Genomic DNA, 14,832 nt, shown 5'->3' with positions numbered 1-14,832 from the left:
ATTTGTAGGTTGTCCATATGGAATAAAATTAAAATTCCATATGGAGTTTGGCAATAATCCATATGGAATTTGTGAATAATCCATATGGAATTTGGAAATACTCCATATGGAATTTGTGAATAGTCCATATGGAATTGGCAAATACACCATATGGAATTTGTAAATAGTTCATATGGAATTTGCTAATAGTTCATCCCGTATGAAATTTTCCAGGCAACCTTAAGGCGGATTTCAGACGGGGTTTTTATGCGCTTTCTGTCTAAACCATAAAAAAATCTGCTTCAGATTTCTATTAAACAGCCTGATGATTCTTAGACATTATTGGGAATCAATGATGAATATTCACCATAATTTTTAAAATGGATCATAAATTTTATTTTGACAGACATTATCAAAAAAATTTAGGTTTCTCTTGTCCTCATTTTCTTTCTCGCATACAAAGCCTAATCCATGATGGCATCACTGTCTTTTTCATTTAACTGAAAAGTCTGGTGAGATTTCACAAATATTTGACAAAAACTTTTGTGAGATTTCACTACAATTTTGATCATTATATAGTATTTTACTGAAGTTTCAGAAGTTTTTCACACATTTCAGAAGGTTTCAGATTAATAATGAATATGACTTAAACAGGACAGTATTAACCATGGTGATATTAAGTTTGCATGATTTTTTTTTATACAGATGTTGTAATTATAGGACATTCAAGGCAAGATATATGAGAGTTAGTAATAATAATAATCATAAACTTTATTTAGAGAAGGTAACTTAATTAATTACAGAACTAATCTACCTTGAGGCCTTCTATCTTTTATGTACAATATTTACAGTATATACAACATGATGTGAAGAATCTGGCTTGACACTAAAATAATTAAGTGATTTTAAAAATCAAAGTATCAAGCCTGGAACACATGCACAGGCATCTGTGAACACATAAACATATATAAAATATTAATCTGCATTGAAAAATTCAACTGTGAAAAAAAATGCAAAATTACAGAAAAGCATTCATTTGAGACATGAAAAGAAGAAATGCTAAAAGCCTGCCATGTCACTTGTACTGCAACTTGATTTTTGATTAATGTACAATATATGATGCTGTTGTGGTCTCTTGAATTAGTCCTTGTTCCATAAGCAGCACAAACGTTTATCATGATACAAGTACTCTTATTTTACACTGAATTCCAACACACCTAGAATATTTTGATAATATACACAATAATGCCTCACGATGATTATACGTGTTGGCCAAGAAAATTCCGTAAAGATATGACGATCTTTGATAGACATGGGTATTTCGCAAGAATTCCCACCAGTGATCTATACATTGTCCTCCTTAAATTCATCCTGGAAGTTAATCAGTTTTGAGTTATCGAAATCATCCTGGTTCAATTCTTTGTCCTATTTAGCACGTTAGCCGCTACTGTAGAGCTGTTTATAGCACAAAAAGCAAAATGCTAGTCCTGGCGTTCAGTTTTCATACAGACTGACTAATTACGCTCACACTGACTTTGCATTCAAGCTATTCTCTTTGCCGCACATTTTTCAAATGGTTATTCAAACTCGTATCCCGCTCGAATCACCATGTTTAGCATTCCCATCAGTTTCCGTTATGCAACAATTCATTGGGTAAGAACAAAGTTTTGACCAATCAGAAAGCTCTTTACAACGATCATCCTTTAAATAATAAACGGAACAAATACTTATTAGAAAGCCTGTTGCGGAATGGGACTGGATAGAACATTATTTATATAAAAAAAAGTTTCGGAGATGATATTAAAAAAGGGTCTGTATCGAGGAAAATCAGATTCAGGTCAGAAGAAAAGCGAAATTCTGACTCAAAACAGAAAACAAGAAAACTTGTTTGAGGGCAGTTAAATCCAGTTTAAGTTAAAAAAAAATACAACAACAATAACAAAATTTGATAAAGAAATATAATACAGAAAGATGTGGAAAGAAGTTACTGTTCCCAAAATAAACAATACAATTACAGCTATCAGAAACAGGGAATATAAATGTAGCAACCCCAGTCATTTTTTTGATATTGAAATAACTGCAAACACTTGCTTTCTTCATATAGGTCTATTTAACAGCATTCCAAAACAGTTCATTGTTTTAAAATATCTCTATTAGAAAAAAAGTTATGCAACTTTTAAGTTCCAAAATATTTACAAATTTCTAGAATTTGTGTCTTATGTAAATGTATTCAGATTATGTGGCAGTCATGGAACCGAAGTAAAATTTGATTTCTATAAAAATGTTATAACTTTCTTATTTGTTGAGATATTATTATGAAATTTGATACTCTGATTGCATTTTTCCTGCTGAATTCATTACTCTCATTAAATATGCTGTCTGACTTCAATATTTTCATTTACAACTGAAAATCATATAAAAATTTCACAACTTTTATGACAGTTAACTTAATACAAATATATCACATTAGCAAGAGTTCATATGCAAGTAAAACAACTTCGAAATCAACAAAAATGCAATGTTTATTCATAACTGTGATTGAAACAATGTTGCAAGACCTAATTTAAAGCATACTGTGATGTTAAACAATATCATTTATAATTTCATCAACATGTTCTTCAAGTTCTGCTACTTTGTTCTCCTTGTCTAGCATTTGAGATCTATCATTTCACAGTTGTCACATTTGGCATTACATCTTTCAGCATCATCAGGTACTAAAGAGTCTCTCTGTTTCAATTTCAAGCGGAGACTTTCAATTTCAGTTCTTAAATAACTGTTGCTTTTCTGAAGGGACAAGATCTTTGATTTCTCACTATTTCTTTTCTCAGAAATAACTCCTACTTGCTCTGTCAATACAGTAATTTTGTCAGCTGATGCTTGGTTCTCATTAGTCACAGTTGCAAGCTTTAGTTCACTTTCTTTCAATTTTTCAGTCATCATCTTTATTTGGTTCTCTTGCCTGCCTACTAATCGTTTCAAGCCACGCAATGCATGCAAGTGTTTCTTTGAGGTTTCCTCTCTTTTATTTACATACCGCACAGAATAGTGACCAATCCTGTTTTTAATGTTTTCTAACTTCTCAGTATTTTTGGCAATTTTCTTCTGAAGTTTTGAGCACTGTTTAAACTGTTTCTTATTTGAATACTTAACCAAGTTAGTTTCTTTTTTCAGAGTTTCATCATCATTATCATTGTCACCACTGTCAACAAGATTACCACTTTCCTGAACATCAGTGGGCTTTTTCTTAGTGCAAAATTTATTTTCGCTTAAATTGTCATTTTCTATCTGCTGAATAGTTTCCTTTGTAACTGCTTCATCACAAAACACTGTTCATTTTTTTTCGTGGTCAAATATGGGCTGAATGTGGCATTCATTAGCTCCTTTACATTTTTAAACCCAGAAATTTTCTTTTTGGCAACAAGTGTTGATAGCATGCTTGTATCATCATAAGTGGTGATATCTTCAAAAGAATAGCTCGTAGACGAAAACACAAGTCACGTGTTTAATCAACACACACGAAGGTAACTCCTTCAAGACCACTACAGAATAGAGAGTAACAGTTGTCTTTCTTAGATCATATCAACATCCCTTTTTCTCTAACAAAACTAATTGAGATCTAAACAAAACATCAATTTATGAACAAGTTAACAGGTTATAAAATTTACAGTTACAAAAAGTACTGGCTTTGGATTTTTTGACTTAGATAAAAATTATTGACTAGACTTTAACTGAAAATGATTTAAAGAAGACAGGATTTCATACTATGCAGTCATCAAAATGCAATGCAAATAAATTCAACTAATTTAGCTAACAATAACTGTAACACTTGAAAACATTTCTAGATCACTACAGGGGATTATTATGTCCCTCACAACTGCATAAAACTGACTCAAAACCTCACATAGTCTTTGAGATAGGTTGGCGTCTTCACTTCGCGCCTGGGTCTTATAACTGGTGTAGTCGCTGATTCCAGGCATGTCGACTCTGGTACGGGACGCCTCTGATCAGGTTCCTTTACATGCGTGTCAGCCGTTTGCTCCTGTACAGTTGTTCTTTCCGGTGATTTATCGCGGATTTGTACTGGGATTGATGTCGGTCTTATGTGTTCACTATTTCTCTTGTATTGAACACCATCCGTTGAAGTTACAATACAGTTTCGGTCGTTTGATTCTGTAATAACACCTTTTCTCAAGGGTTTATCTGGTTTGTGTCGGAAATATACAGGCTGACTGTTTTCAAGTTTTAGTTTAATTCTAGCACTGCGGTCATAACTTTTCTTGATACAGTCCTTCCTAGCATCTCGCTTCTTGTTTCTGGGCGACTTCTTTTGAACCAAAGGTAGCATTGATCTTGTTTCTCTCCCAAACATCATTTGGGCCGGACTTAGACCAGTGTCCTGTCTTGGAGTATTCCTTAGTTCTAGCAGTGCTTCGTACTGATCAGTCCTAGAGTTCAGGCATTTAACCATCATGCCTTTTATAATCTTCACACCGGCTTCGGCTTTGCCATTTGACTTTGGGTGATGAGGAGAAGTCACGTGATGTTGAATGCCCCACTGTTTCGTGAACTGACTGAATTCGTCAGACGTAAATTGTGGTCCACCATCGCTGATGATTATTCTAGGTATTCCAAATTGCGCAAACTGCTTCTTGAGTTTGATAATGACTTGACTTGATGATGTTGTGGTGAGTAAATCAACGTCTATAAAATTTGAGTAATAATCAATCGCCAGCAAATAGTTTCTACCCTGTATTTCAAACAAGTCTAACCCAATTTTCTCCCATGGGTAGTTGCCGTCATCATGTTGCCGCAGGGGCTCTTTCTGGAGTTTTGGCTTTCTCTCCATGCAGTGTTCACAATTGTCTGCTAATTGTCTTATTTCTTGATTCATTCCCAGCCAGAAAACGGTTCCTCGTGCTCTCCTAACCATACTGTCAAAGCCAAGGTGGGCACTATGTAAACGTTCTTTAATTTGTCCTCTCCAAGCTTTTGGAATTAAAACAGCTTCCCCTTTCAGTATTATACCGTCATAAAAGCTCAGTGTGTCTCTGATAGAGAAATAAGGTCTCACTTCAGGCTTTAGGTCATTTTTGTTTTTGGGCCATCCTTCTATAATACGGTCAATCAACAACTGACAAGTTGTGTCTTTGGCAGTTTCTCTCCTGATTTCTGTAATTCGCGCATCCGGAATTTTATCAAACATTTCGACCTCACATACTTTCAGCCTAGTCAGTTCAGTGTCATCTGACAAACTATAAGCACGACTTAGTGTGTCCGCAATGATTAATTCAGATCCTTTGACGTACCGAAACGTAACATTGTATCTAAACATCTTCATTAGAATGTCTTGTAGCCGCTTTGGTGCTTGACTGAGTGGTTTCTTCAGGATGGTTTCCAGAGGTTTATGGTCGTTTTCAACAATCACTGGGCGACCATATGTGTACTGATCGAACCTCTCTAGCCCATACAATACTGCAAGCGCTTCTTTTTCTATTTGTGCCCAGTTCCTTTCAGCTGGTTTCAAAGATCTTGATGCAAACTCAAGTGGGTGTCCATCTTGCAGCAGAGCAGCTCCTAGGCCATCTTTACTACTATCAACTTGTAGTACCAAGTCCTTATTTGAATCATAGATTGCTAACACATCTGTTTGCTTTAACAGTTGTTTCACTCTTTCAAAAGCTTCCGTGCATTGTTTTGTCCATTTCCACGGTGTGTTCTTTCTAGTCAGGTTTCTCAATGGTTCAAGAGTCTCAGACAGATTTGGCACAAATTTAGCCATATACTGTACCAATCCACAAAATCGTTTGATTTCAGTAACGTCCGTCGGAGCATTCATTTCAAGAACAGCTTTGATTTTATCGTTATCTGGCTTGATACCTTGTGGCGTGATTCTGTGTCCATGGAAAGTGATTTCAGGGCCCATATCCTTCTTTCCTTCATTCAAAACAATGTGCCTCTCTTCACAGCGTTTGTAAAGCTTTGCCAGCTTTTCATCATTGTCTTTCTGAGCTGCTATTTCATTATCACCACAACCAACGATGATAATATCATCCGCAATTGTAAATATGCCTTCAAGGTCGCTAAGAGCTTCATTCAGTTTCCGCTGAAATATTTCACTGGATACATTCAGTCCGAACGGTAGTCGAGCCCATCTGTATCTTCCAAATGGTGTTATCATAGTAGTAAGTAGACTGGATTTTTCATCAAGTCTAATATGCCAATATGCTTCTTGCACATCGAGTTTCGTGAATACTTTGGCATTATGTAATCCTGGAACTACGTCATCAAAAGTTGGAAGTCTATATCGTTCTCTCACTAACACTTTGTTCAGCGGTTGAGGATCTAAACATATCCTCCACGATCCATTGCTCTTCTTTGTAATTGCCATCTGGCTAACCCATTCAGTTGGTTCTGTAACTGGTATTAAAATGCCGCGTTCTGTCAGTAGGTCAATTTGTTCTTTCACCTCAGTTCTCACTGCCAGCGGTATGTTGCGAGCTGGCAATGCCCTGGGTTTTGCATCATCTGTGAGTCTGAGGTTCACTTCACCAAGATCTCCGAGGTGGCGTTTGACGCTTCCGATAAAATTATCGGTGTTAATTGTGACCAGTTTCAGTTCTTGAACCGCTTTCAAACCTAGCAAGCAATCTAGCTCATTTGGCACAATTACAAAAGTTACGTTATAAGTTTCATTGTTCACTGGGTTTGTCACTGTCAGAGTTGCCTCCCCTAAGGATTTCGCTGTTGACTTGTTCCACATTCTGAGATGTGACACTTTCTGTATTCTCTGAGATTTTCGGACAAATCTCTGTTGGATTGTATTTACCTGGGCCCCAGTGTCAATGTGAAATGTTACATCACAGTCATTTACAATCATTTTGGCTTTTGCCTTTGAATTGATCGAACTGTCAATGTAGTTAAGCCAGAATTCTTCTTCTGTAGCTTCTTCGGGCTTGTCATTTTGGTCAACTGTTTGCACTTTCTTGCAGCATGATTTGAAATGGTTCTTTACACCACAGTTGTTACATCTCTTTCCCCAGGCTGGACATTTTCCTTTGCTTCGTTCATGAAACAGTCCACAGAAACCGCACTTAAGTTTCGGTCTTACCAATCCAGTACCAGATACACCTGCTTGTGATCGTGGTTTCGCGTTATCAACTTTGTTCACCGAATCATGTACTTTGTCTTGTCTGATTTCTTGCACATGTCTATTTGACTGTTCAAATGCTCGGCAAGTTTGAAGGCACTTGTCAAGTTCAAGTTTTTCTTCTCTCAACAACAATTCTTGGAGCTTACCACTTGTGCTGAGTACAATTTTATCTCTTATCATTCTGTCTTTTTCTTTGAAATTGCACGACTCTGCTCTTCTCCTAACTTCGGTAAGGAAATGTTCGAACGATGTAAAGTCATCATATTTCACACACCAGAACCTGTGGGTTTCAAGAACTTCATTCCTCCGTGGATTACAGTAGGCTTCAATCTGTTGCAGAACTTTGGATCGTTTTTGTCATCTTGATTTGCCCATACAAACTGGTCATAAATGTCAATTACCTTCGGTCCTGCACAGTGTAAAATGATGCTGGTTCGAACTGTCTTGTCTTTGTTTTGAGAACCACTAGCGGTCAAATATATTTCTATCTGTCGCTTCCATCTCTTGAAGTTTTCACTTATGTTTCCTTCAGTAATATCTAAAGTCCCAGGTGGCTTTAACGAGTCCGCCATGTCGAACGAATCAAATCGGGACGAATGTTCAATTAAATGTGATCTATTTTCGCGACCTGGCTTGGTCAAATTTTCGGAGTTTCTTCAACTCTGTGCGTTTATCCAGCGAAAATCAACGTTGCAGACGTTATCAGGATATGCGTTCACCGCTGCCACCATGTTGATAGCATGCTTGTATCATCATAAGTGGTGATATCTTCAAAAGAATAGCTCGTAGACGAAAACACAAGTCACGTGTTTAATCAACACACACGAAGGTAACTCCTTCAAGACCACTACAGAATAGAGAGTAACAGTTGTCTTTCTTAGATCATATCAACAACAAGCTTTTTTTTCTGTTCACATACTCTACTAACTTTTGTTTTAAGAGATTTCACATTCACACATTCCAAGTTGGAGTTCAACTTTGAAATAATATTGAACAAGGCATACAAGTTTTTGCCACGGTGTTCAATGTATGAATTTATTTCAAGTACAAGTCCATTTGTTAGCTCCTGAATAGGATTCAAGTTAGTTTCATCTTCTAAGTCCTGTGATGTTATATTTAGCTCCTTGTAGAATGGACGAAGGAATGCAGCCATCTTTCACTTAGAATGTTTCAATATCATATACCTGCAAAATAAATTATCACTTTCAGACTTTGTATTTTTTATTCTATTTTGAAAACATTATTGATTCTATCAAATGTTATCAATGCATTTTGAATTTAAGATCCCATATGAAGTGTGCGTGTAATTAATTTGCTACGTTTGTCAAAGTAAAAAAAAAAAAAAAAAATCATACCAAAACTTTGCATTTGTCTGATAGTGATGCAATTTTATTCTCATAATTTTATCAAATAGTGTCCCATTACAAAATTTAAACAAATGCATAATGAATATCAGGTTGAACATATTTTAAAACCGATTAAAGTTTGTTAGTTGAGATATTTACAGCATCGAACTTCAGCCTATTTATAGCGGACGAAAATCTACTCTTTGTGTGTTCATTTTGTGACTGCATACTGTCTAAACCGTACAACAAGCATTTATGCGATAAAAACTATAAAAATATCTTACCATGTTCTTCTGGCACACCAATTTGTACGTAATTAATAATAAGGTTTGTTGGAACATCGGTTGTGGAAAAGTTGACATCGTCATCAGCTGTTAGAAAATTCAAATATGGCGGACAATGTCAACACGGGGAGATTCAAATATTTTACAAATTCGATGCTCGTTGTGGGTGGTTTAAAAACGTTTCCGATATATAAATTTGGTATCAAAATAAAGTTTGGAATATGCCGATTTTGACGATGTATGTTGCATTTATTTAAATTGTCAAACTTATGGTCAAATCTGCGTAAAGTTTGAGGGATTATTTCTTTGTGTAGGAATATCATAGAAACGTGCTACAACCACTGACCGAATTGTTGACATCTCCTCTGATTGGATTGAAAATTTCATGAATATTCATGAAGTTTTAATAACCTGCATTTTGCTACAAAGAAGAGTAGAGTCACGCGATCGCGGCATGATCAATGCTTTTTCCAATGACACATGAAATCGGTAATTTTCGATGATTATGGAGTAATAATTCCATTAATATACCATCAAATATATAAAAAAAAAACAAGCCCATTATAGATAATTTTATTAGCTTTTACAATATATAAAATGTGTTGCAATCAAATGGCATGTATTGATGATGCCATGAAAGTTCTACACTTGGTCAACAGTTTCATCAGATTTCCAGGTAAACTGGCGTCTTGACCATGTTAGACTGGGGTTGCTAAGAAATGCTGCTGAAAATCAATCAAATTATACAAGAAACAAAAATAAATTTCATTACATCTTGATATTTTTTTACTAAAATGTCACTGATATTACAATCACAAAATATCACTATATTTTTAGAATTTTTGACAAACTCTCAGTGAAATTTCAATCACAAATTCCCACTGATATTTTCAGAAATGTCGGCAGTCATTGAAATTTTTAATCACAAAATTTCACCAATATTTTCAGAAATTTTGGTAAAATCTTCTAAAATACCATATTTTTAGTGAAAAAGGACATTTGAGTGAATGTCAAGAAATGTTCATTGATTTTGCTGAAATTTAAGTCACATTCTTACTAGAGTATGATTTTTGTAGAGCATATTTTAATAGGAAGCCAACAAAATTACTTTTCAGAATAAACATTAGATCAAGCCCAAAATCCACCTTACACCAAATTTTTTAAGTCCAAAGATTCATCTATGCTTGTATTACCATATATTAATTTTCTGATCATGTTTACATTTTCTCTACTTTTTTGGTCATGTCTTTGTTTTTAAACATGTGGAAATAACTTAAAAGAAAATTGACATACATGTGTTTCTTCAAATTTATATGAGTATATATTCATCCTTCCACATCAGCTACATTGACATATACATGTACTCTAACTTCCACCAATATTTCTATTTTAATCATATAGTTTAGGCTATTAATTTTTCAGAGAGTATTTTCCATGATGCTATATTACATGAGCCTGCTTTCCATATGGATTAAGTGCTTATGGATTAAAGTTGCAACTTTATTCCATATGGAATTTTCACTTGTTGTGAAGTACATATGGAATTGATATGGAATAAATTGTCTGATTCCATAAGTTTTTCAATCCATATCTCTTCCATACAAATTCCATACATAATCCATGAGAAATTTCTGTACGGGATTTCATGCACATTGGACCAGTAAGATTGATCAATATTTAGTGAAAACAAGGCTTTAAAAATGCCATGAAAAACCTCCCGATTTTAGGTCCCAATCTCTATTTTTTCATTCAGTCTCCCTACTTGGCTTCTGAAAAGTTCATAGGTATACCTTACAATTGTGCTAATATTATGGACAGATGTCTCGCTAGGATTTTAAAACTAGGAGTACAGGACTCCCATTTTGGTAAAAATAGGAGTCCCACCATCAAAAGTTGCAGTCCCTTCTTTCCTACAGAATTAACACAGACGTGAGTGCATACATTTTTAGATGGAGAGGTTTTTGTAATGTAATCACTCACTGTAATATAGCTTCATTACAACAGTCCATTGACAGGATCACAAATTTATGGTTTATTTATTTGTCTACGTGTTTGTAGTAATTTTAAGCAATGGTTAAATAGTATCTTATTTGCTGGGTTTTTTCCGTATTTTCGCAAATACGTGTCAAGTCAGAAAACAGCTTAGACCATAAAGCGCATCTCGCAAATTCCACAACATAGCATTGTCTCATAAGTTTCTGACCTAAATAATTTGCCTTTTAAAGTTAAATCTTTATTTAAAAAAAATACCTAGGCTTTGCTTTCAATGATTTGTATATTTTTTCTGAATATATTTGCCCAATGATTTAAGAAAATAGACAATCTAGTACTGTGTAAGTACTGTACATTATAGTTCAGCCTGGTCTCCCAGGTAAACTCAACCAGCCCACAAATTATGAAATCTGTATTTACTTTTATTTAATTTCATGTTAGAGAAATCAGAAAATATGCACATGCAAAATAATAGCAAAATTAATCACAGTACTTTATAACAGCAGGGATCGTCCTGGGCTTCGCCAATGTCGCAAATTGCGATTTTTTTTTCCTTATTGGCGACAAAAACATCCCATCTGGCGATTTTTTGGGCGACAGACTTTTTGGTTATTTAATTTGTACATACAATCATGGATTTGGACTGGATAAATTAAAAGGGCGAATGAACGGAAGCCACAAACTTGACTAAGCAATGCATTGGAATCAATCTGTTACACAAACGATCTTTTGTTCTTACTGACAACCCCATCTTTAGAGTGTATTGTTACATCATAATCTGCTTATGCTGACATCTGGGCTGAGTACTGAGTACTGTATGCTGTGATACAGTCAATCATGCTACCGAACTATACCTACAACTGACCGACTTCTGAAGACGCGAATAGAACAGATACAATTAATTGAATGGCTAATCCTTCTGGTTTTTTTGGGTTGTTTTTTTTTTACATATACCAATACAATAGTTTTGCTGAACCTTCATAGAAAACTGATAACCTTTGAAGTACTGACTACTGTGTATAAATAATACAAAGCAAATGGAAAAAATCTCAATCACAATTATATCTGTCGCTAGTGCAGCATTTTACTCATTGATCTTTTCCTTTTGCCATCAATCCGTGTTACAGCTGCAGAGACTTAAACTCCGCAACAAGAAATAGCACAAAAAAAAAACAGTTTTGCATAATTAACAATAATTATTTATTTCTCAAAATACGGGAATGAAAGAATCCCTAATTGGGTGTGAATTTATGCTTATATATACGGTCCAATATTGCCAGGTGTTGACTCATGTAAGTTTCATTCGTGGGAATGGAGATCTATTTTGCTTGTCGAGAAAATTTATACAGCATTCAGTGATCATTCTTGGGATTTAGGAAGCAATTCACTACAAGCTTTGTGAAGCTAGCCATAAGGGGTAGGGGGCGCTGCTGAGAGACTACTGGTGTCACCTGTCAGCGCTGTAGACTGTGAACGTGGATTCAGTAAGATGAACCTCATAAAAACTGACATCAGAAATAAACTCTGCATCTCATCTCTCGAGAATTTAATGAGAATCAGCATGTACAGATGTGAAAAATTAGACTTTGAAACTGCATTCAACAAGTGGGCAGCCCTAAAATCGCGACGGATCTTCATATAACACTTTGTAACATTTTGTTAATGCTTATTGTAATTAGAGTATTAACTAACCCATCTTTTGTAATTTTCATTGCCTGTTACATTAATAGACTAAATTAACACTTGAAAAAATGTACACTACTTGTTCTGGCAACACTTTTTGAAAATTGGCGACAAAATAATAGAGGTTGGCGATTTTTTGGCAACAGCTTTTTAAAAGCCAGGACCATCCCTGAACAGTTTAAAAATTCTTGGGTCACCAAAAGTTTTTTGTTTTTTTCCACATGCCTATGTCTTAGGACACGGCAACAACAACTGTTTTGTGTCCAAAGATGTACAGCCATTACAGTAGTCAACAAAACGACCTATATTAACACATTGGCCCGTGGATAAGCCGACCCCCCGCCTTGTTCCAGGCCTTTATATTCTTGTAAATTATTCAGCTTATATGTGAGTATACATGGTACACAAGCAAGGATGTCACAGAATAATTCATCTAACTGCATTTCACAAAAGCTACATACATGCCAAGTCTTCCAAACTGTCCGGTATCATTTAATACTGGCCTAATCTTTTGATCTATTGATCTGCCAACAAAAACTCCAGAAAATGACAAACATGCACACGTATTTTCAGCTAAAACATTCAACAGACAGTTTATAACTGTTTATGACTTTTGTCATCTATCATTCAAGTTCTTATCGACCTAACAACAAATCAAATCACATCTCTTGACACATGCTTAATGCATTTACTGTACATATGCAAGTTGTTTTATGGCTCAACATTTCTATACTGAGTAAAGTGTCATGGACATAAGTTTGCAGGCAACCTAAGAAATATAAAACAGTTTTTAAACTCTTTGGAAATATAATAATTTTGGTACCATGTTGAAATGTATGCTAACTATTCAAAGGAAAATACACCACTGAAAAAACAAATGTTTGCAACACCAATAGTGCTTGGATAGATGAATGTGTGAAGCATAGTGAAAATAACATAAGAAAATTAATAAAACTGAATAAATATTATTCATTGTATTTAATTTACTTCGTGTTGGTACAATGTGCACTTCACACTTAAATTTATGACAAACATGTTGTTACACTAATCCCCCCCCCATTTGGACCCAATCTCCTAGACTGAAGAATGGACCCAAGTTTGTCCCAGAAAAGTCGGCATATGTGAACATAGCCCACCACACCTCCACAAGAATCTCTTACTGCCTTTAGTAACTTCAATGCTGTCTTTAATTCCTTTCAAAAGCCATGCAAGTTTACATAAATTTATAGAATATTGTTTGTGTGTTTAATGACATTTTTTCTTCTTCACTAAATGATAGGCTATAGGCTCTACATGGCAACAAAATGAAGTAAGATCAACCAAGGAAAATAACCAGGAAGAACCACCGACCCTTGTGAGCTACTGGAAAGCTTTCTCGCATTACCATATAATTATATTGGCGAAGCCCAAGTCTCAAACCCCCAAAGAGGTGAGATGGCAGTGATCGGTAAAGGAGAGCGCCTAAAGACCACTTGGTCACGTGGGGTCTTTATGCGATATCGATGATTTCTTGTTTGGTGCAATTTAACTGCTTTTCGATGTCGATATTTCACTGCAGATTGAAAATGGCAAAGAAATATGCGTAAACCTGATACAAAAATAGAGGCATATGGTTTAATCATACCCCATAAGCGTGTTTAAGTAAATGGGACAATAATAACTGAATATTTACTGCTTTCCACATCACTGTCATCGCTTATTTCTGTTGGCAACGTCCACCGTTTCTTCCTCCATTTCTTACGTTTAGCTTTCTTTCGAAAAACGCACTTTTCTTTCTTCGTGGATTTATAACAAGTATGTCTTCCACTCTGACAACTTTGTTCGCTGAATCTTAAGTGTCCCTCTGCCAAGTTTAATTGTCCAAATTTATTTCCCTTTAACAGGTGCTTGTCCCCGGTTTTAGAATCACACACAATTCTCCCATGGAACTGATGCCCAACCGCATGTGAAATCCCATCAAAACGAGATACGTGAGATGAATTCTGCATATCAGTTACTATTTCTTCTGGCATTAAAATTTTTCTTCTCGTCTGTGACATGTTAGCGATGTTTATAAACGTGAGGTTGAAATTGAAGACAACATGGCGGACATCGTCTGCTGTAGTTCAGCAAACTGCGCGTGCGTACTAAGATGTTAAACTTTCATTCATTGGTTTGTTTTATAACAACATGTTTGATTGGCTATTTCTGACAATCCATGCGCTTTGAGCTTAACCGCGATTTTTTCAAAACTTAATGTGGTTCCAGTGGCAATTAGGAGCTGATGAAGCAGATGTTTGAACGTCGTTCCATTTTGGAAATGTGACATTCTTGTTCATTTAGTAACCGCAGATAACATGCGTTTTTTGTTACAAATAGTACTCTATCATGTTTATACGCAGACATTTTGCATATTGAT

General features: G+C 35.4%; 1 protein-coding gene across 1 annotated transcript in view; it reads right to left on the bottom strand.

Annotated features, from left to right (window-relative positions):
* Nucleotides 1–14,502, bottom strand: part of LOC149792490 (uncharacterized) — a 29,604-nt gene extending 15,102 nt beyond the window's left edge. The window contains exon 1 of the mRNA XM_089969580.1: nt 14,107–14,502. Within this exon, the coding sequence (XP_089825706.1) occupies nt 14,107–14,473 (367 nt within the window). The 5' untranslated portion in view covers nt 14,474–14,502. The remainder of the gene's footprint in view (nt 1–14,106) is intronic.
* Nucleotides 14,503–14,832: the final 330 nt, after the last annotated feature.

The sequence above is a fragment of the Sinohyriopsis cumingii genome, chromosome 9 (assembly GCF_028554795.1).
Source record: "Sinohyriopsis cumingii isolate HCF-2022 chromosome 9, ASM2855479v2, whole genome shotgun sequence".
NCBI classification, from domain to species: Eukaryota; Metazoa; Mollusca; class Bivalvia; order Unionida; family Unionidae; genus Sinohyriopsis; species Sinohyriopsis cumingii.
The sequence above is the reverse complement of the archived record's forward strand: the minus strand, read 5'-3'. Positions and strand labels throughout refer to the sequence as shown.